The sequence below is a fragment of the Ammospiza caudacuta genome, chromosome 5 (genome assembly GCF_027887145.1).
Source record: "Ammospiza caudacuta isolate bAmmCau1 chromosome 5, bAmmCau1.pri, whole genome shotgun sequence".
NCBI classification, from domain to species: Eukaryota; Metazoa; Chordata; class Aves; order Passeriformes; family Passerellidae; genus Ammospiza; species Ammospiza caudacuta.
The window spans coordinates 25266260-25286351 of record NC_080597.1 but is presented as its reverse complement, the minus strand read 5'-3'; the positions used below and the strand labels follow the sequence as shown (position 1 = coordinate 25286351).

Here is a 20092-nt window from a genome sequence, read left to right as displayed (position 1 = left end):
ATTAGCGGGAGTGTTAGACTGCAGAGACACAAAAAATATAGGAATTTAGCTAGCCTTTCTCATTCTGAGAGGAAATTTAAGAATTTGAGTGTAAAGGAACAGTGCTAAAACTTGTTCTGTTCCTAAATTTAATACTTTTCACTCATGAGTGATCAACTTCCAGCAACGAATCCAAACTTGTGTTTAACCTCTCTTTTTAAGTACCTTTTATCTATCCACTAGTCCTCACACCAAGCCATTGATTTCCGTCAATAGAAAAGCTCAGTCAAAGAAGAAACTCATGTTGTTATGGGTATTTGACTGCCACCCAGACTCTATCAAAATTATCTTAGGCAGCCTAATATCTGCTAGCTTTACTACCCTGTTCAATTGTTTTTTCCAACAATGCTATCAGATACTCTTCCTTCATCTTTCAGAGTTTAGTGGAGCTGTCTGGATTCAATAAAAAAGAATATTTACACACTGTTTAATACCAACCACACTTTATTAGCAAGAGTATCAATTACAGCATTAGACCCTAATCACACAAATCATGTACCCTTTATTTGTCTTCAGAGAGAGAGAAAGAGCATTTTTCCTTCACACATACTTTGCCATATGCCTGATTAGGTTATAAGGAGATTTCAGCATAAGGCAAATATATGCCTCATACTAATTTGAACAGGAATCACAATGCGAATACCAAATCAAAAACCAAAACTGAGTATGAGGCACTGAGAAGTATCTCAAACTTGATGTGCCTTTATACAAATATTTAGTATTTTACCAGTATATTTTCCTGCTGGATTGTCACCAACCAACGTGTCTTAGTGCAAGCTGTATATTCTTACGAAACTGTAAGAAGATTAAGCTCAGACAGGCTTTAAGTGTTATGTACACTCCACAGCATCCTTTGGCAGCCAGCCACAGTAGCATTTTTCTGTTACCAAATCAAGGTCACAGAGGCATCCCTTATTGTACCACATTGTTTCAACGAATCCCACATCCAACTTCCACATCCTAAAGGGGTATACAATAATACATTTCATAAAGGTATTATCCTTTGAGCTTATACACAAGAGTAGGAAAAAGTTCACGTTACTAAACTCTAGATATTTAAGTGAAGTAGCTGTGGGAATTAACTAATCTCCTGCAGGGTTGCTCTAAAGTCAGTGAAGAAAAAACAGCTCCTTTAGAGAGCAAATCAGAACTACAGCATCTTTCATAACTTAGTACAGCTGATCCACTTGCAAAAACAAACCCAAACACTGCCCATGATGTGTGTCTCTTGGCTTTTTTCCCCCTAATATCTATTACTGTTATAATCTTTAAGCCAAAGCACAGTTGTGACGGGCGACAAATGCAAGACACATCCAAGCCCAGGTACAGATGTAAAAGAGGTCCTCAGGGAAAAAAAAAAGGCAATTCTTTGAAAATAGATGAAAGAAAGGGCTTTGAGCCATAATCAAGAGAAAACCATGTTTAAAATTTAATGTCTCCAAGCTGAGTCCTTTTGGGTGCATCCTCTTTGACACTTAGGAAAAAAGACTGTTTCGGATATGGAGTGAGAATAGAACATCAACCACAGCAAGCAGTACTGCTCAATTAGGAACAACAAACTCATTTGAATCAAACCTATCTCACACTGGGCAAAAAGCTGGCATTTACTTACATACCATCCCTCAATAATTTCTTTCCAACTGAACTAACTTTTCAAGGTTAGCATTCCCCAAAGAAAGGAAACACAATTTTTTTCTCCTATTCAAAAGACATTCATAATCCCCCAAATATGAAGGAAGCAGGGTAATAGGCAGGATTATAACCCTGGACTTTTGGAGATCTACTTTTGGCTGCTTCAAGGACCTACTGGGAAGAATCCCATGGGTTAAATCTCCAGAAGGTAGAGTCGTCCAAGGGCACTGGTTAGTACTCAAGCATCATTTCTCCCAAGCTAAGGACCAGTGCACCCCTATTAGTAAGAAATCAATTAAAAGCATCAGAAGACCTGTATGGATAATCAAGGAGCTTCTGACAAAGCTGAAACACAAGAAGAACATTTATGGAATATGGAAAACAGGACAGAGCACTTGGGAGAAATAAAGGCATGCTGTCAGATTACACAGGGATATGACAAAAAATGCTACGGTCCATTTGGAATGGAATCTAGCAAGGGATGTCAAGTACGACAAGAAAGCCTTCTTCTTTCCTACCTTTTGCTACTTGTAGCAAAAGGAAGACTAGGGAAACATGGGCTCACTGCTGAATCAAGTGGACGCCCTGGTGACAAAGCATGTAGAGAAGGCACAGTTACTGAATGCTTTCTTTGCTCAGTCTTTATTGCTAAAGCCAGACTCCAGGAATCCCTGAGCATGGAGGCAACAGAGAAAGCCCAGGAAAATGAAGATTTTCCTTTAGTCAAGGAGGATCAGATTAGACATCCTTCAGTCAAGCCTGCCATTCAGAAATCCATAGATCCCAATGAGATGCACCCATGAGTGTTGAGGGAGCTGGCAGATATTGTTAAACCATCATCCACTCTCCATCATCTTTGAAAGGTCATGGAGAACAGCAGAAGTGCATGAAAGTACCAGTACAGGCTAAATGTTGTCTTGCTGGAAAGTAGCTCTACAGAGAAGGACCTGTGATTGCTGGTGGACAACAGGTTAAACCAGGAGCCAGCAGTATGCCTTTCTGAGATGCATTAGGAAGAGCATTGCCAGCAGGTCAGGGGAGATGATCTGCATTGGTGAGGCCTTGTCTGAACTTATCTGTCCAGGGTTGTGGGTGGGTATGCTGGGCTGCACAGTTCAAGAAAGACAAGGAGCTCTTGGAGAAAGTCCAGGAGAGGGCTACAAAGTGGATAAGGGGACTAGAGCATCTCTCTAATGAGCAAAGGCTGAGAGAGACCAGCCTGTGTAGTCTGGAGAAGAAATGACTGAGAGGGAATCTTATCAATGCATACAAATATCTTAAGGATGGTGTCAAGAGGATGGGCCAGACTCTTTTCAGCCATGCCCAGTGACAGAATAAGGGACAATGGGCACAAACGACAACACAGGAAGCTCCATCTGAATATGAAGAAAAACATCTTTACTGTGGGAGTGAATGATCACTAGAACAAGCTCCAGAGGGGTGGCAATCCCTTTCCCTGGAGATATTCAAAACCCACTTGGACACATCCTGTGCAATCTCCTCTGGGTGAATCTGCCTTAGCAGGGGAGGTGGACTTGATGATTTCCAAAGTTCCTTCCTACCCCAACCATTTTGTGATTCCATGAAATAGCACTATGAAGTTGGTTCCTATTTTGTGAGCCATACAGCAAATGGTGTATTTAGCTTCTATGAAGTCTGGATCTTAAATTCACATTCAAAGGGCACCCATTACTCACCTAAATTATTCTCATATAACTTGAAATGAACATCTCAAATTACTTCATGTTACAAAGGTCAGTCTGCTGGTGATAGAAGACTTACAGGCTCACAGCTTCCTAAATCTCTCTCTCAGTGTCTTCTATTCTTCAATGTACATATTCTGTGTTTATTTTTTTTTCTAATACCCTAATTCCAATCTGATAAATCAAAGTATTTATTATTTGACTTTAATTGTTTATGTCTGTTCTCTCCAGAGAGAATCTAGTTGGATCCATAAAGGAAAACCAAGAGCAAACAAAGTGTACTGGAAACAACTGGGGAAATGTTACCTAGAAGCAAACTACAAAATTAGAGTTACTTGAGAGTACAGACATGGTCATACATAAATTTAAACCAACTTATTCTCATGCATCCAAGTTCTCTTATTTAAATTAGCAGCTCTTAAGGCTTGATGTAATTAAACAAGAGCTGGCCTCCTCTATAAAATATTTCAGCCACATTATTTTCAGCAATCTAAGCTGTCCATGACAGCTAAGGCTCACTTAAAAAGAACAAGCACAATAAGAGCACTCCAACAAGATAGTCTTGCAATCTGATTCTAAAAGACAGATTTTATACTGCCCTTAATTTACATTAATAAAACCTTCTTCCTCTCCTTAAATTAAAGTGACCTCTTTAAGGTTACAATTAGTGATAGTAAAATTTTGCAGTTTTATGTTTCCTAGAAATAAAACACTGGCTTAAATAAATATATTTCTCAAGTACACTGGATAAATTTCAAGTCTTTAACATAGAATTCCATCATCTCTGGCATCCCATATCTAAAAAATCTATTAAACTAATAGCAGACAATTAAGGATAAAACTGAAATCCTTTAACAACATAGAAATTGGTAGAAAGTTTCAAAAACTGAAAAAAAAAAATCCTGAAGCTATTCCTGGAAATCTTAATTAAAACTGACTGGTGCTCACCTTATGGTGGTCAGACATTGAGCATTATCTTAACTTCCCATTGCTACTATTATGAATCAAAATGCCAACATTTTCTGAACCAGTCTTTCAAAGCTGAAATTTATAGCTGAACACAAAGTCATTTATAGCTGAATTAGTTATAGTCATTTATAGCTGAACACAAAGTTAACTTGAAGGTATATTCAGGGTTTTGAGTAATAATGATGTAGAAAAAAAAATTTACACCCCCCCCAAAACAACGGAAGCACAGCAGATTTGTTTATCAAGCTGCAGAAATCCTGAAAACCTCCACTTTGTCCTCAACTATGTGGCAGCTATGTCCTTAACCCCCAAGAATCATATAATGTGCCTGACAGTGGTGTCCAAATACTTCTTGAACTCTGTCAGGCTTGGTGCTGTGACCACTTCCCTGGGGAGTCTGTTCCAGTGCTCAAGCAAGATTTGATTTTTTCCAAGAAAAAGGTGGTTCTCTAGTTTGTTTGCTTTGTTTTAACTCTAAAGTTATTTCTGTAGACAATATTTACAGGGGAATATTTGTAGGCTCTGAATTCTGGAAACATAATCACCAATGATAGGCATTATTGTTATGCAGAACCTTCAGACAAAAAAAAAGCTGTTCCCCTGAACAGCTGAATAGAAACCTTATTTGCTTTAATCCTCTTATATTCAACATGAGGGGACAAGACCACAGAGGCAGGGGGCGAGGGGAAGGAGGAGGGCAGGAGTCGTCCACAAAGCCTGCAGCTTCCACTGTTACATATCTCCTAACCTGATCATTTCCTTATAGCACTTTCAAGAAGAACATTTCAATATGAATCAACAAAAATAGTTTCGTAAAGTAGGTCGTTGCTGCAGCAACCGGGCGGCTGTTTGGACTACTCCCTGCCACAATGACCTACTTTTCCAGTTATATGTAACTGTTGTAGCAAGATCCCAATATTCCTTCCCTACGGAGCTGCTCAGAGACGGTTCCTGTACCACAGCTGAACTTTATTCCTAGCAGGGACACAGAAAGGCTTCATTTGAGCAGGTACAAGCATTGTGTCGGTTCTGCTCTTCCTCCGTGTCGCACTCAGAAGTGTCAGTGGCCAAAGGTTACATGAAACCCAGTATGTGCTCGGAGCTCACAAAGTGCCACAGCAGCGCTCAGAGCCGGAGGAGCTGACAAAGAATGGAAGGGGAAGGTGTGAAAAGGAACAGGCGCTCGTGAACAGCGTGTCCCCTGCCAGACTCAACAGCTGGCACTAAACTTCGGCACAAACAGGCTGTTCCTGTACCACCATCCAAGCACAAGCTAATGGACACCATCCTTTATTACAGGTCTAAATAACATTAAATCTGCATAAAAGAAAAACCCTGGTGAATGGCAGGTAAAGCTCACATGTTTTTAAACCCTATTTAACCCTGCATGCACTGGAGGGGGGAGACCAAAAGGTACCACAAAGGAAGAAATGCTGACAATTACATACTTCCCTGTTTACTGCTGCTGTTAAAACCAGCATTTTCCCTTATGACAAAGAAAAAAATACCACCTCTTAAACTAATGAAGGAAATAATTATCTCTGCAGAAATAAGACTACAAGACTTCAAACATCAATGATACTGACTTGTACTTTGGTATTTTTTGATCAGTGTATTCAATCAAGTTCAAAAGCTTTCATTCAAGGTAAAATTAAAGAGATAAGCACAAGAGACAAACATTTCTAAGCAAAAGAAAACTCATTCCAAGAAAAGAAAAATTCCAAACTAGGCATTACCATGTAGTACACCATAATTAAAACTCCAGTCGACACAAAGCTTCTGACAGCTAATACAGCTCAAAAACAAAGAACACACAAAAAGGCTCTCCAAAGTTTACTTTACCTTAGGTGTTCTTAAAATTTCTAAGTTCAGCAGGAAAAATACTGCAACTGGTGACAATATAGTACTGCAAGTGAAAATTTTTTTTTAATTTCCTGCATTGTTTCATTGGGGAACAAGCCACTTACAATGACATAACTGTTCCAGAAAAATCCCATACTCATCAAACAATACAGTAAAAAAAAAAAACACCCAAAAAGCCTAAAATTTATTTTTACTTTACCACTGCACTTGACAAGCCATAGAGCAACAACTGCGAAGACAAACTGACTTTATTCCAGAATAAAGATAGACTAATAAAAGGAAAACAAGTGCAGGATTATGAAAAGAAATAGGAGAGGCTGCTGCTGAAAGAGCAGCACACAATTACTAGTAACACTTTTCTGTTTCTAAGTGTGACCTCCAATGCCAAAAATGAAAGCTTCATAGTGCTGTGTCCTGTGGAAGCAGTAAAGAATTGAAGTAAGAATTTCTTCAAATGCTGCAAATGCAGCATTGAAGAATTTTGCTTTAACAAACACAATGTTTTAATGCTGGGACTGAAAAAGAGAGGTTGGTGGAATTATATTCAAAAGAATGCAAAAAGCCAAATTATAAATTGTAAAAATAGAAACATTCACATTATCCCCCACAAACTCACGATTTTCTTCATGGTTTAGAAGAAAAACACACTACTGCTGAAATAATGTACTCCTCAACAGTAAATTTATTGGCAACTAGCTTGCGGAAAGAAAATTTCAACCAGTAAAAGGAAAAGCACAATGACTATATGGTGAAAATTACTTTTACACAGGTCTCCTCAGGTTACAAAAGCCTTGAAATAAAAGAGGAAAATAGAAAGCAATTAAAGCAGAACTGTCAATATCACAGCAACCTACAACTTTTTCCTTTGTTATAAACAGAAGAAATGTTTATGGCATACTAGGAAATGTTTCCAGGGCATACAAATGAAAAAGCATGCTAGAGAAAAAAATAAAAAAATTGAAGTCTCTCATAGAGACCTTTAAGGAAACATTCACAGGATTTGGGAAATACTGTGCAAGAGCAGTAAACAGCAAACAGTTACACTCTCTAAAGAGAAACATGGATAAAGCATAGTAAACTAGACCCAGCCTGTCATCTACTGAAAAGCAATGAAGGGAAGTCACAGGAATTATCCCTAGGCAACACAAATAAAACAAATAATTCAGATGCCATCCTTGGCTTGATCACTCCCATTAAGACCTGCATGGTTTCGCATTTGAGTTCATCAGCAAGACTTACAAAGAACAAAACTGAAATGCAACCTCCTCCCCCCCAAAGACCCTTCTGAAACCTGGATAGCAAAAATTACTGTGTAGAATATTTTCTTTTAAATGCATGTCTCAGTTTTGCCGATGTAATCATGCTTCTCCCATGAGACAGGAAAAAGGGAAAAAATATTAGGTAATCTCTGCTAAAAGCCACAATGTTTTCTTCAGCTTTAAAACTTCTGGAAAAAAAAAATGAGCTTGTTTAGTCTCTAGAATATTAAGTATGAAGGAGAAAGAATGAAAACAAAATCACTTGATGTCACAGGATTTCCAGACAGAAAATTTCAACACAGAGGAAAATCTATAGAGAACATAGCAAGACAACATTTAGTCCATTCTTCAATGAATCAAATATATTAGAAATAAAAGCTATTTTCAATGCCAGCTGCTCTATAAAATGCAGTATCGCAAGTCTCTGGATGCTTCCTCAGTACTTCAGAACTGTACAGATTGTGAAATTGAGATGTTTGCCATGATGTTCTGTATCTTTAGTGCACAGCAAAACTGCAACCATTCAAACCATCATCATGTTTTATGAACTATACAAGGCATGAAGTAATAAGCAGCCTACATAAACAAGTTGCCTATTTATTTATTTCTCTGTCTGATGCAAATCACCTTCTTATTTCTGTTTTTTCAATCACTTTTTCTCTCTCTCTCAATAGCAGCACAGTTTACCCCTCACCGACAAGATCAGTAGAACACTGGCAGTGAGAAACCAAAAAACAAATCCGCAAGCACTGAACTCCACAAGTTCCTTACAATAAAAAATAAAGCATTTCCTAGGTCATGGATTTCATACACCGGATAGATAACAGATAGAAAATTCCAAGTTTTCCTTATAGCAATTGTTCCTAAGTAACCTGTACTGTAGATATTTAATCTCCATCACTGAAGAATTAATAACATATGTTCATACTTCACAACTTCTCCATTTGAGCTTAAAGAGAATTTTTTCAACTTTTCTAGTTTGAATTCTGAAGGGATACAGGTTTGTGTTCTGAAAAGTTACAAACCTTCAGCGCAAGAGTTTTACAGCCTGTACTTTTCATGTCTGTGAAAGAGCCACAAACATAAAGACGTTAAAGAAGAAATGCATGAGAATTAATAGGAAAGGAAATGCTTTTCTATAAATTAAGAAACACTGAGATAAAGTAAACTTCTAAAACAGGTCCAGAAAATTTCTCTAGTTTAGTTGTAGGAGGAAGCAATGCATAACACAAAAGCTCAGATGTACATCACATGCCTATTAATACAGAAATTAGATAGGCAGGACATATCCTAACCAATGTTCAGTGGAAGAAATCCCCTCTATCTCTGATAAAATTGAATAGGTTTTATCTTACTGCAAAAAAATTGTTGTACTAGCACTTTTCAAAGCAATTTTAAGCAATAGTTTGACACCTGAATTTACTAGTTTACTTCCAAAACCCTGACTATTATGATATTCTTATTTTCTACCCAGGTTTAACAATGTTGAATTTTAGACCTTTCAAATACTAATGCAATTTAAAAAGAAATAGTTTAAAAAAAATCGAAGTACAGGATTTACCAAAAAAAAAAAAGTTAATACTTTCGGAAGTTCTGTTCACTGCAGCTCACCTACTGTCTAAACTAATGCTAACAAAGCTCATGTGTTGGTTTTTATTACCTCCACTGGTAATTGGAATGCACTCCAATTTTTAACTGTTCCAAAAGTATAGATAGCCTCATGGACTTTTGCCACAGCCATCTCCACTTACACACTTGAAACAGAACACTGAAATATTGACCTGTCCTTTCCAGTCTATCCTTCACCTCCACTGAAGTTCTGCTCCCTTATAAAAAATCATTTACACTCACAAAACTCCAAAGCAGTGAAAGCAAATGCTTTATGGTGACCTGAAAAACAAATGGAGGCTTCAGGGTTAGAAGAACACTGCAATTATAACTCACCTCTTGACCTAGATTGCAAAGAATGTGAAAGCCAAAAGTACACAGAAGCACAGAAACTAACCTTGCTCCATGTTAAATTAAGAGTTCTGAGAAATCTAAGTGAAATGTATTGCACCAAAATACTATGAAGTTCTTACCCTGGTAATCAAATCCAGTCCTTTCCTAGGGGTAGCCAAAGGTATGGCTATTAAACCTGCTAAAATGTGATAAGCAAATTACTAAGCCCATGGAACACAAAGCCACATACTCTTACACTACTTTCACAACCCACTCATGCTCAAGCTGACTTTTGCCTTTTTAGGTCACTGTGGGAAGGTCACAAAATTCCCAAAAGCAAAGGGTTTCTTTCAGTATGCAAATTCATAACATCACAGACTTTAGAGTGACTTCTACACTGAAAAAATGGCCGACTTTGCTGGCAGCTTGACCTTCCTCCTATCACAGGTTATATAACTAACCTGAAAACCTGCCAGGCACTGAGACACGGTATGGAAAAGAACCAGTTCTGAAAATAAGGGCTTCCATGCTGTAGATAAACTGCTAGAAACTGAAAAGTTCAGGCAGTGCACAATGATAAACGGGCTTTTCTGCAATATTTGCATAATATATTTAAAGAGTAGCTTCCATTTGTTGGGATAAAGACATTTTCCCAAACTGGAGGAAAACATATTTTATTAAAATGTCCAAAAGAGAATGATAATATAAAATAACTTGCTTTGAAGAGCAGATACAGAATTCATTGACACTGCCACATACTGATCAGTTTAGGGAAAAAAAAATCTGAATTCTTGATTGCCTAAAAAAAAGCTGCTTTTACATTCATCACAGATGGTGTTTGTTGGGGGCTGTCACCCTCCCTGTTTGTGACTAGTGCAGGAAACACTATGAGGTGTGGACAGATTGCCTTGCCCTACTCAAATAAAGAATGTGGTCTATTGGTACTTTTGTAAAATAAAACAAAAATAGAGTACTGGTCCCAAGAGAAGGAAGACTAAGAAACTCCTATGGACTTGTTTCAAAATCACATTTCTCCCTTTAATACTCAAAGTCCACATACTATTACATATCAAGAACACTTGACCCAGATCTTCTCTGGACATCCTCAAACCTGGAGATTAGTGATGTAAAACCAGGTGTCTAAAACCTCAAAATTTCTTAACCTGAGCAATTAAGCCTCCTTCAAGATCAACCTTGGAGGCCAGATTGTATAAATGTTCACTATAATTTTTCTGGCCTATAGTAACTGCTATTTTAGAAAAACCAACTTTCTGAGCACAACTCAATTTGCAGTACTGCATGCTCCCTCCACACCAACCAGTGCAGTCTTCTTGTCCAACTGAATAATAGTTACTTTACAGAATCTGGTGATACAAGATCATTCACCAAAATAACGAAACAAGCACAGTGTAATATCTCAGCTAGCAGGCTTATTTCTCACATTCTGACAGTTTGATAAAAAAGAAATTGCATCTTTCCCCAACACAGTCTAAAGGCCAATACTTATTTACAGCAATATCACCTCAAAGAGTGTCAAAAAACGGCAAGCCACAGAAGAAACCAATAATCCCCTTCCAAAAAACACCTGGTGGTTACTGCAGACATGAGCAATGCAGGCCAAGAGTGTTATGACCACTGTAATCTGACTCAAATCTACATTGCCACTGAAAGAAATGGTACTTGCCCTTCCCCCTCTTTGCCTCTTCACTACTACTATGGTGACCTTTTTGCTGGCACAATCTACCACAGAGCTAATCCCACCAAAACTGGCAATTAATCTCTTTTGGACAGATTGATGAGCTAAACTTGCTCACCACAGGGTTGTGTGCTATCATAAAAGGGTGGAACCAACCCTTTCATCAACAGTGCAGGATTAAACCCATGAGGACATACGTCAGTGTGCCTCAATGACGTACTTTGCAAATCATAGGGCTAGATCTTATAACACAAATTATAGAGGGAGTTGCTGAATTGCAGGCACTTTTGGGGTAAAAAATGTTTTTCTGTGGAAGAGAATATGGGAGCAGCCTAGGGGTGTGGGGAGTTTCTCCAGTCTAACTGCTGGTACCACAGAGTTCCCATCTGAAAATACAACTTCTGGAAAGAAGCTACACAGATTAATCACCCTCAGTTTAGTGGGCTGGGCGAACAGAAGTGCTCCAAGTGGCACGCGCCACTCTAGAGCTGAAGGCACTCATTAGAGGGTGTGCTGGGTTGCACTGGGTTTGCAAGGCCACAAGTCAAGGTACTGGGGGGCTACAAGGTGGCTTCCTGTGAGAAGCTGCTGGAAACTTTCTGTCTGTCTTTCCAGGCCAACACAGACCTGCCGCTCACTGGCCAAGGTAGCGCCTCTGGGATAACATATCTGACAGGAGGAAAACATTACTGCTCAGGAGCCATTGAAGCTCAAGAGGCATGAGAATATGAGAGAGAAACAACTCTGCAAACTCCTAAGTCAGGAAGAAGGAGGGGGAGGACATGCTCCAGGCACCAGAGCAGAGGTTCCCCTGCAGCCTGTGGTGATGACCACTGAGAGGAAGGCTGTCCACCCACAGCCCATGAAGGACCCTGGTGGAGAAAATATGAGTGTGAAGAATCCTTCCCCTGAGGAAAAAGCAGCAAAGACAACATTTGATGAACTGACCAAAACCTCCATTCCTCATCCCTCTGTGTTCTTCGGAGATAGGAGGTTGAGAAAATGGCAGTGAAGTTGAGCCCAGAAAGAAGTGAGGGGTGGGAAGAAGGCGCTTTAAGAATTTATTTTCAGTTACCCTATTCTGATTTGGTTGGTAATAAATGAATTAATTTTCCTCATGATGGTAATGGCTGAGTGATCTCTCCTTGTCCTCATCTTTACTCACAAGCTTTTTGTTGTATTTCCTACTCCCTGTCTAATCGAAGGGAATGACAGACCGCCTTTGGTGGGCTTCATGTTAAATATTTTATAAATCAAGTAGATTTTCATTCTAAGTGCTACACAATAAAAACAAACTTAAAGGGATGTTTTCATCAGGGAAGTCATAAATATTTCTGTGCATTCCTTTTTATATATTAATCATGTCACCAAAAAATAATGAAGAATAATACACAAATTTTGCCTGCCTGAATTACACATATGAAATTCAAATCACTCCTAGATTAATTCTATTGACAAACTTTTTCCACCAATCCCCCATTCAACAAACATATCTCCATTGGACAAATCATAACTATGTAAGCAAAAACTTTAAGTGTATTTTCAAAACCAGATGCACAGAATAGCAAAATTTAATAGATACTACAGAAAGATGTCTAAGTATTATTTTTTAAACAAGTTCCCACTTCCATGAATTGCAGTGATTGTCCTGAAAATTAAACTTTTTTTCTCCAGTTTTTTTATTTGCTTGAAATTTGAGTGTGGAAAAAAAAAAAAAAACACCTCTCTTCTCTCTGAGGTCAATACCACTATCTGCTGTAATAGCAGCAGCTAACTTTGAAAGATGTTGAAAACATCAATACTCTCACAAAATTTAAGAGATATATAAAGCAAATTCAATTACTGTTATTTTAAAAGTAAAATCTGTTCTCTTCAGGAATGGTTAAAAAAAAAAGAAGAATTTTAACCAGCATATCAAAGACAGACATACATACCCAAAAAGACAAACTAGAAGAGGTAAATTATTACCTAGAGTAAATCCTTATGCAGCAACTAACAATGTTTGCATTTCTTTTCAGGCATTGTGATCAACTGTCACTCTGTACTAAAACCAAGGCTAAATGAAGCTCTCCCCCAGGTGATGCTGTTAACCATGAGATCCCATTCTCCTTAATAAGGAAAAGTCTGTGAGCACATGGGAACACATTTTTTCAGAAGTAGGTAATGGTTACTTGTTGGAGTATGCAAGATACATTCTTTGCCTGCTTTGTTGACACAATCAGATGCAAGCTAATTCTGGTGCCCAACATTTAAGGGCAACTGACAAAATTTTAAGAGAGCCTTAGTGTGGTTTTAACATTTGGCATCTCCCTCCACCATTTCTACATCACCTTCTACTGCACCAAGTAACTTCTTTCTCCCAAGTGTTGATCTGTGAACAACACTGTGAACTCATCCCATAGAAAAAGCATTTTTCAATGAAAGCACATTTCGATTTATTTGACAGCTTGAAAAAAAGGAATAAGAAGAAACAGAACAGATCCAGAAAAAAAAAGAAGCGAGCTGAGGGAGGTCCTGGCATTTGTTACGTAGCGTTCACGAATTTAGAACAGGTAGGCTGAATGCCAGGAGAAAGGAGGTCAGTAAGACCATGTGACTGCTTAGTAATTAGACTTGCTCAACAGTGCAATTACACAAAAATATTAGTCCCTGATTGTTACATGACTGTTTAAACAGAAAAGTTAATTAAAAAGCACCTATGTGTTAAAGGTTGCTATTTACCAGATTTAACACACATTTGTTAATATAAACTGTAACTGCTGACCCTGCAGTATGACAATATTCTAACAAGAAACTAAACCTCCTGGTTTTTTGTATTTTTTCACCATTCTTCCTCATGTAGATTGTGTGAGTCATAGTTTGACAGAGACGAGTTTTGCCCAGGGCACTAGGACAATAAACACTCGGTGTCAATCAACTCAAATTAAGAAACGACCACCGTAAATTCACACCAGGAGGTTAAATTTGACTCACCTTCCTAATGCTGAAGGGCTTCTGCTCCTAGTCTCAAATAAAATGTTTCTGACTACAACACTCTACTCAACAGGCATGTAAGAAACAATTTTGATCATGGTCATCAACTGAAAATGAACAAAACCTGTTTTTTCATTAATAAGTGCCAAATGAGACTGGCAAATTAAAAAACTGCATCACAGACCTTGTGTATACCTACTGGGAATGTATGTGTCTGCACTGAATAAAAACATCTCATTAAAACCACTGGAACCTAAAGTGGATTCATACCAAACTAGTAACTGCCCATTTAAATTAAAAAATATTGAGAAGAACCTTAATAAACATACAGCTTTAGCAGCGAGTTATTTTATAAAGCTATTGTACTTTTAAACTTGAAAAAAAACTGATGATTTCACAAAACCAGGCTATGCAGGCAGCAAGATTTGATACTCAAATCCATGTGCAGCATGTGCCTTGAGGGTATTTGAGTACCAGAAGATTGCCTGAAGTGCTTTGGACAGGGCAGCTGTAATCCACCCCAAACTCAATCCCTTTAACCAGCAACTAAACCCAGGCATTTTTCTTCAAATGCAAAATGCAGTGGAAGGACTAGGTGCCTTCTAAAACACTGTTTAAATACACCAACCAGCAATACATCACACACATATGCACTCAAGGACTCTATTAGCTAATGATCATATTACACAGCCATTAAAGAACCGGGGCAATAGCACTGAAGACATGAACTTCCTTCTGCTAGAATCAAAGTTCACATTTGTCATTCACTAGCTCAGAGAATACAACCAAAAACTGTTCAGCATTTCACTTGCAGGGCACATTTGAGACCTATGAAGTATTCTTAAAACATGTGACTTCCTTAACACTTAAGACTTGTGCCAGTTATCCACATTCTCTTAAAACTTAAGTTGCTGTTCATGCTTCACCCACAAAATTAAGATCTCTGAGCTTCTTCAGTAAGTAAAAATGTTATTAAAAAATTTATCCCTCCAAAACAAAAGAAATTTAAAAGTTCCTTATAAAATAAATGTACATCATGAATCTCAGATAAGGAAAGTATCTAACAGTTATTCATAAGTTACTTTTGTCCGTGAAAATGAAATAACCATCAAGTTAAAGTTTACAAAAAGCATCTTTAGTATTTCTATCTCTTGAAAACAAGAATATTGTAAGGAAAACCTCTCAAAATCTGAAAAAAAACCAGAAACTGAAAACCTCCAAAGGTAAGTTACCTGGTTGGTAAAGTATAAGCTAGGACACAAATTATTAAATCTGAAAGGAACAATCATTCGAGTAAACACAATTAAAACCTGAAGTTTCTAAACTCTGTCATTCTTCCATGATGCACTGTTAAGATAAGTTTCATTGTGCTTGTTCCATAATTAGGCAACTTCTCAGCACTGTAGTCTGCGCAGACTAAGTTCACTAGCATTTCAAGTTCCTGACATTGGAGGGACAGATGATACATAAACTTTACTGCATTATCAACCATTTTACAAGGGTTACAATTTTCAGATTCCTAGTGATGTTTTTAACTAATCTCACATGACAAGCATGCACAGAAGTCCTATTAACCACTGCCTTACGGCACACATTTAGCATGCAAGTGTCAGTCATAAATGCACAGTAAAGTTCATTTTTATATCGGGTAGGAGAAATACAACTGGCTGGACGGTGCAGGAACAAATCTGCACTTTGCTGAAAGGGACACTGCACACCGAGCCAGGCAGAGCTCAAGAAGCATTTAGACAACGCTCTCAGGCACACAGTGGGTTTCTTGGGGTTGTTCTATGCAGGGATTGGACTTCAGGATCCTCGTGGGTCACTTCCAGCTCAGGGTATTCTGTGACACGCTTCTGTGCAGGAACGCTACTCTGGAAAAGTACTTCTGAGCTAAGCGAGCAGCTTCAGCTTCTCCAGGACGGAGGCGCCCCGGGGTCCCCGGCTGCCCAGAGTCCCCGAGATGGTGCAAGCCCTCCAGGCTGCTCCACACAGGGTTTTCCGCCCGGCAGCAACCCCGCTCTGAGCTCCAGCGCTCGGGCACTGAACCGCCGCCCTCGGGAGCGAGAATAAGCGGGCGCCTCACCGGGAAGCCACAGCCCGCCGGTCCGCACTCTGCCACGGGCTTCCCCGTTCCTTCCCCCCGTCCCTCCCACGTGCGCCGCGGGAGCAGCAGCCCGGGCCGGCGCTGGGCTGGCTATGTAACACCGCCGGCCCGCGGGGAGGGCGAGCAGCCGAGGCAAGCCGGCGCTGGCGGCGGCCCAATCGGGCGCGGAGGGGAGGGGATGGCGGGGAGGCGGCGTGACCGAATACATAACGTGGGGATTAGGGCACCCGCAGCGCCCCGCACTCACCGCCACCTGTTGATGCCCACGTTGGAGGAGCCGGCGAACCAGGGGTCCAGGATGTAGACGCAGCGCACCGTGTCGGCGCCCTGGATGCATTCCCGCAGCGCCGGGTTGTCGTGGAGCCGCAGCCCCTTGCGGAACCAGTGTACGGCGTTCACCCCCATGCCGGGTGCGGACGCTTAGCGGGAACCGCCGCCGCCCGCGGGGCCGTTCATGGCCCGGCGCTGCCGGGCGAGCACGGACGGGCGGCGGGGCGGCCCGCGGGGCCTCGCTGCGGACGGCTCTAGGACCCGGCGGACACGGAGGGAGCGGCCGCCCGGCGGGGACGCATCACCCCGCGGAGCCCCCGCGCCGGGGAGAGCAGGGACGAAAGGTGGGAGCGGTGGGAGCGCTGGGTCCGGCGGTGACTGCGAGGCGGTGACTGCGAGGCGGTGCCGGCGCCCTGCCCGCGGAAAACGCCGTCCGTGCCGCTGCCGCCTCCTCGCCGCTCGCCCTGTGACTGCGCGGGGCTGCGCCGGCCACTTCGCCCCGCCCCCCACCGCCCATTGGCCGGCGCCGCTCCCACGTGACCGCGGGCCCTCACGTTTCTGAGGTGTGTTCGCTACCGGCGGCGCGCGGGGGAAGGGCGTCCCGGCCTGGCGCTCGCGTGCCCGCGGCCGAGAGCGAAGCGCCGGGGCACCCGAGACCCCGGCGGGAATCCCACCCGCAGGGGCAGCGCGGGGCCGGCGGGCCGCGGCGGGGCGGGCCGGCGGGGGGCGGGGCCCGGCTCTTCGCCACCCCCCTCCGCGGCTCGGCTCGGCGCGGCAGGACCCGGATGAGCACGGGGCCGCGAGGCGGCTCTTGGCGGCGCCGCTTCCGCCGGGAGGCGCAGGCGCGCGCGCGCCCCCGAGCCTGTTATGTATCGCGGCCCGCGCGCGCAGCCCCGTCCGCGGGAAACGGGCGGGGCGCTTATATAAGCGTGTGCGTAGGGCGCGCCCGCTGCGCCAGCGGAGCCCCGCAGGCCCCTTCCGGCCTTGACGGGTCCGTGACGCGGGCCGAGGGCTCGTTGCTGCCCGGGGCCGTCGGGACAAGAGAGAATTACTCGGCCGTGCGGCGCCGCCGCACCCAAACAGGCTTTCAAGCAGCAGAACGAGTTAATATGGTCCCTCTTGGAGCACCGTTAGTAAAGTCATTACTAGGTGGTGAATTTCTCACGCCTGTTAATTACAGAGTTGAAAGCGCGGTCTGTGTGCAGCAAACACGGCGGGTTTCCCTGGACCTGCACCTTGGTTACGCTGCGCACGGCCAGCAGCCGACCGAGGCATCGCACTGACCGGACTCGTTACAACCCTTTGGAGCCGCAGCAGGACCGCTCTAGATGCAGATCTGAAAATAAACCTCCACCTGTGGATTGCAGCTCAAATCTACAACTTCACGGACAAGTGCATAGCAAGAATGGTCTCATTAGAAATAACGTCTCAAGTAAAAGGCAGAGGACCCAAATCAGCAGTACAGCTCTTTCTTAAACTTCAAGAATTCCAGACAGTACTTAAAGAGCTGTCATTTTTCTTTCTCCTAAAATATTTTTTCTGCTTAGATCTACAGAAAGTAAAAGTCAACAAGAAGATATATGTGCATCATGTTTCCCTTTGTGCTTGTCTTTCCTCACCTTGAATGACCTAATAAACACAGTAATAGAATCACAGAATCATTTAGGTTGGAAAAGACCTCCAAGGCCAACTTTTGACTGACCACCACCACCTCAGCTAGGCCATGGCACTGGGTGCCACGTCCAGTTGTTTCTTGAACACCTCCAGGGATGGTGACTCCATCACCTCCCTAGGCAGCTCATTCCAACGTTTAACAACCCTGGTGGTGAAAAAATTCCTCCTGATGTCCAACCTGAACCTCCCCTTGTCCAGCTTGAGGCTCTGTCCTCTTGTCCTGTCACAGCTTGCCTGGCAGATGAGGCCCCACCTGTCGTTGACCATCAAGGTATGCGAAGGGCCCAGGCACGATTAGAATCCCTTTCTGCTTGGTCTTACACAAAATTTCTTTTTAAAAGGTGTAGCAGGTGGAGACAACAGCTTTTGAGCACTGACTTTAACAACAGCATAAATTATGATGAGTTTCTCAATATCACTTCTCAATATCACAGTATGTAGAAAATCATATTCCACAGCTCATCATTCTGATCCAAGAAGAACATACGGGATCCTTGCTGCAACTCAGAGCTGGAGTAGTGTGGTCATTGTAAAGTCAAACACTGCTTTCTCAATTAATACAAATTACGTTCTTATTTAGTTTTTTTTTTATCATTATATGCCAAATATTTGGTAATTAATTTTGAAATAAATGAAAACCAAAAAGGAATTCAGTAGTTAATGACCACTGTCCATCAAACTCATTTGAATTCTATAATTTTTGACCACAGTGAATAAGTAGATTCCTGATTTTCAACAAAAGTCACTTCACAACATAGTTTTCATTTCAAACATTTAAATTGCTTTTTCATTCTCATTATGTGTCCTGCTAGCTCCCCACAAGGCTGCCACACTGAAGGTAGCTCTGAATAAAGTTCCAGCATCAACCAATCTGCTTGCTTGGGAATACTGAGGTGGAAACAGCCCTTCCTCACTGGACCTTATGGTTTCATAAACAAATTGCATTCATGAAAACCATCAGTCTCTAAGCTGTTTGTTGCTACAGGCTAAATAACAATTGCAGTATATCATTAGCATATCATTATGTCAAAACACTCTTTGGGTCTCTATCTGGCCATGCCTTGCCTTCTATGTGAGACAGTTTGTTCTTGACTCAGAAGTGAAAGAAAGAACATATTAATGTATAATTAATATTGTATTAGGAGATATTAATATATAATAGATGCAGACTATATTAATTAAAATGTCAGATCTCAAGGGAAGAGCACTCCAACTTAGTTGAAATAGAAAACAGAATGACAGTTAATCAAGAAACTCACACAAGTAAACCTCTCTACAGTGTTCTCATGTGAATAACTTTTTTAAACAATATTGCTAATTTAGCCCAGACTGTGATTACAAAAATGAAGAGAGTGGAGAGAAGATAGAAGAGAAAAAAGATAACATTAAGGTATGAAGTGAAAAAAACATAAAGAAGCAAGTGTACAGTACATTTTGTGTTACAAATTGGAAGCTAATTTAGATGCACGTTTTTAACATCAGTGTGTGCATTATATTCACAGACTTTGTTAACTGTTCTAGGAACAGCTGTTTTTAGAAGACCAAGCCTGAACCCTGTTCCTAGACCAAAGTTTATTTCTATAACATTTCTCTTCTTCATTAGCTCTTTTTCACAGACCCAACAGAGACTACTATTGAACATGTAGCTGATAAAAGAAGGGTTCACAGAGACAACAGGAGTGATTTTCACTCTCTGAAAGATGTGATTGTATGGACTTGGAGTTGGGATTTTTTAACTAACACCTCTAGTATAATATTTCTAGTCTAGAAATCATTTATGTGACTGCTGATTTGTTACTCTAGCTGAAAAAGATAAGTAGATATGACTAAAAAAAAAGATAGAGGAAGATGGTCCTCACCATCACAACTCAATGAACTTCTGAAAAGCCACCAGCAAAACAATATAAGACCAATGACTAGATGTGACTTTAATTATGTAATAAGGCAGTGGCCATATGAAGAAAAT

The 20092-nt window shown here is 41.2% G+C and overlaps 1 protein-coding gene across 5 annotated transcripts in view; it reads right to left on the bottom strand.

Moving 5' to 3' along the window:
• Window positions 1-16843, bottom strand: part of CRY1 (cryptochrome circadian regulator 1) — a 38806-nt gene extending 21963 nt beyond the window's left edge. For all 5 annotated transcript variants that reach the window (XR_009274753.1, XR_009274754.1, XM_058805008.1 and 2 more), the window contains exon 1: window positions 16430-16843. Coding sequence is in view for 3 of the 5 variants with exons in the window: in XM_058805008.1 (XP_058660991.1) it covers window positions 16430-16587 (158 nt within the window). In the remaining 2 variants the exon portion in view is untranslated. The remainder of the gene's footprint in view (window positions 1-16429) is intronic.
• Window positions 16844-20092: the final 3249 nt, after the last annotated feature.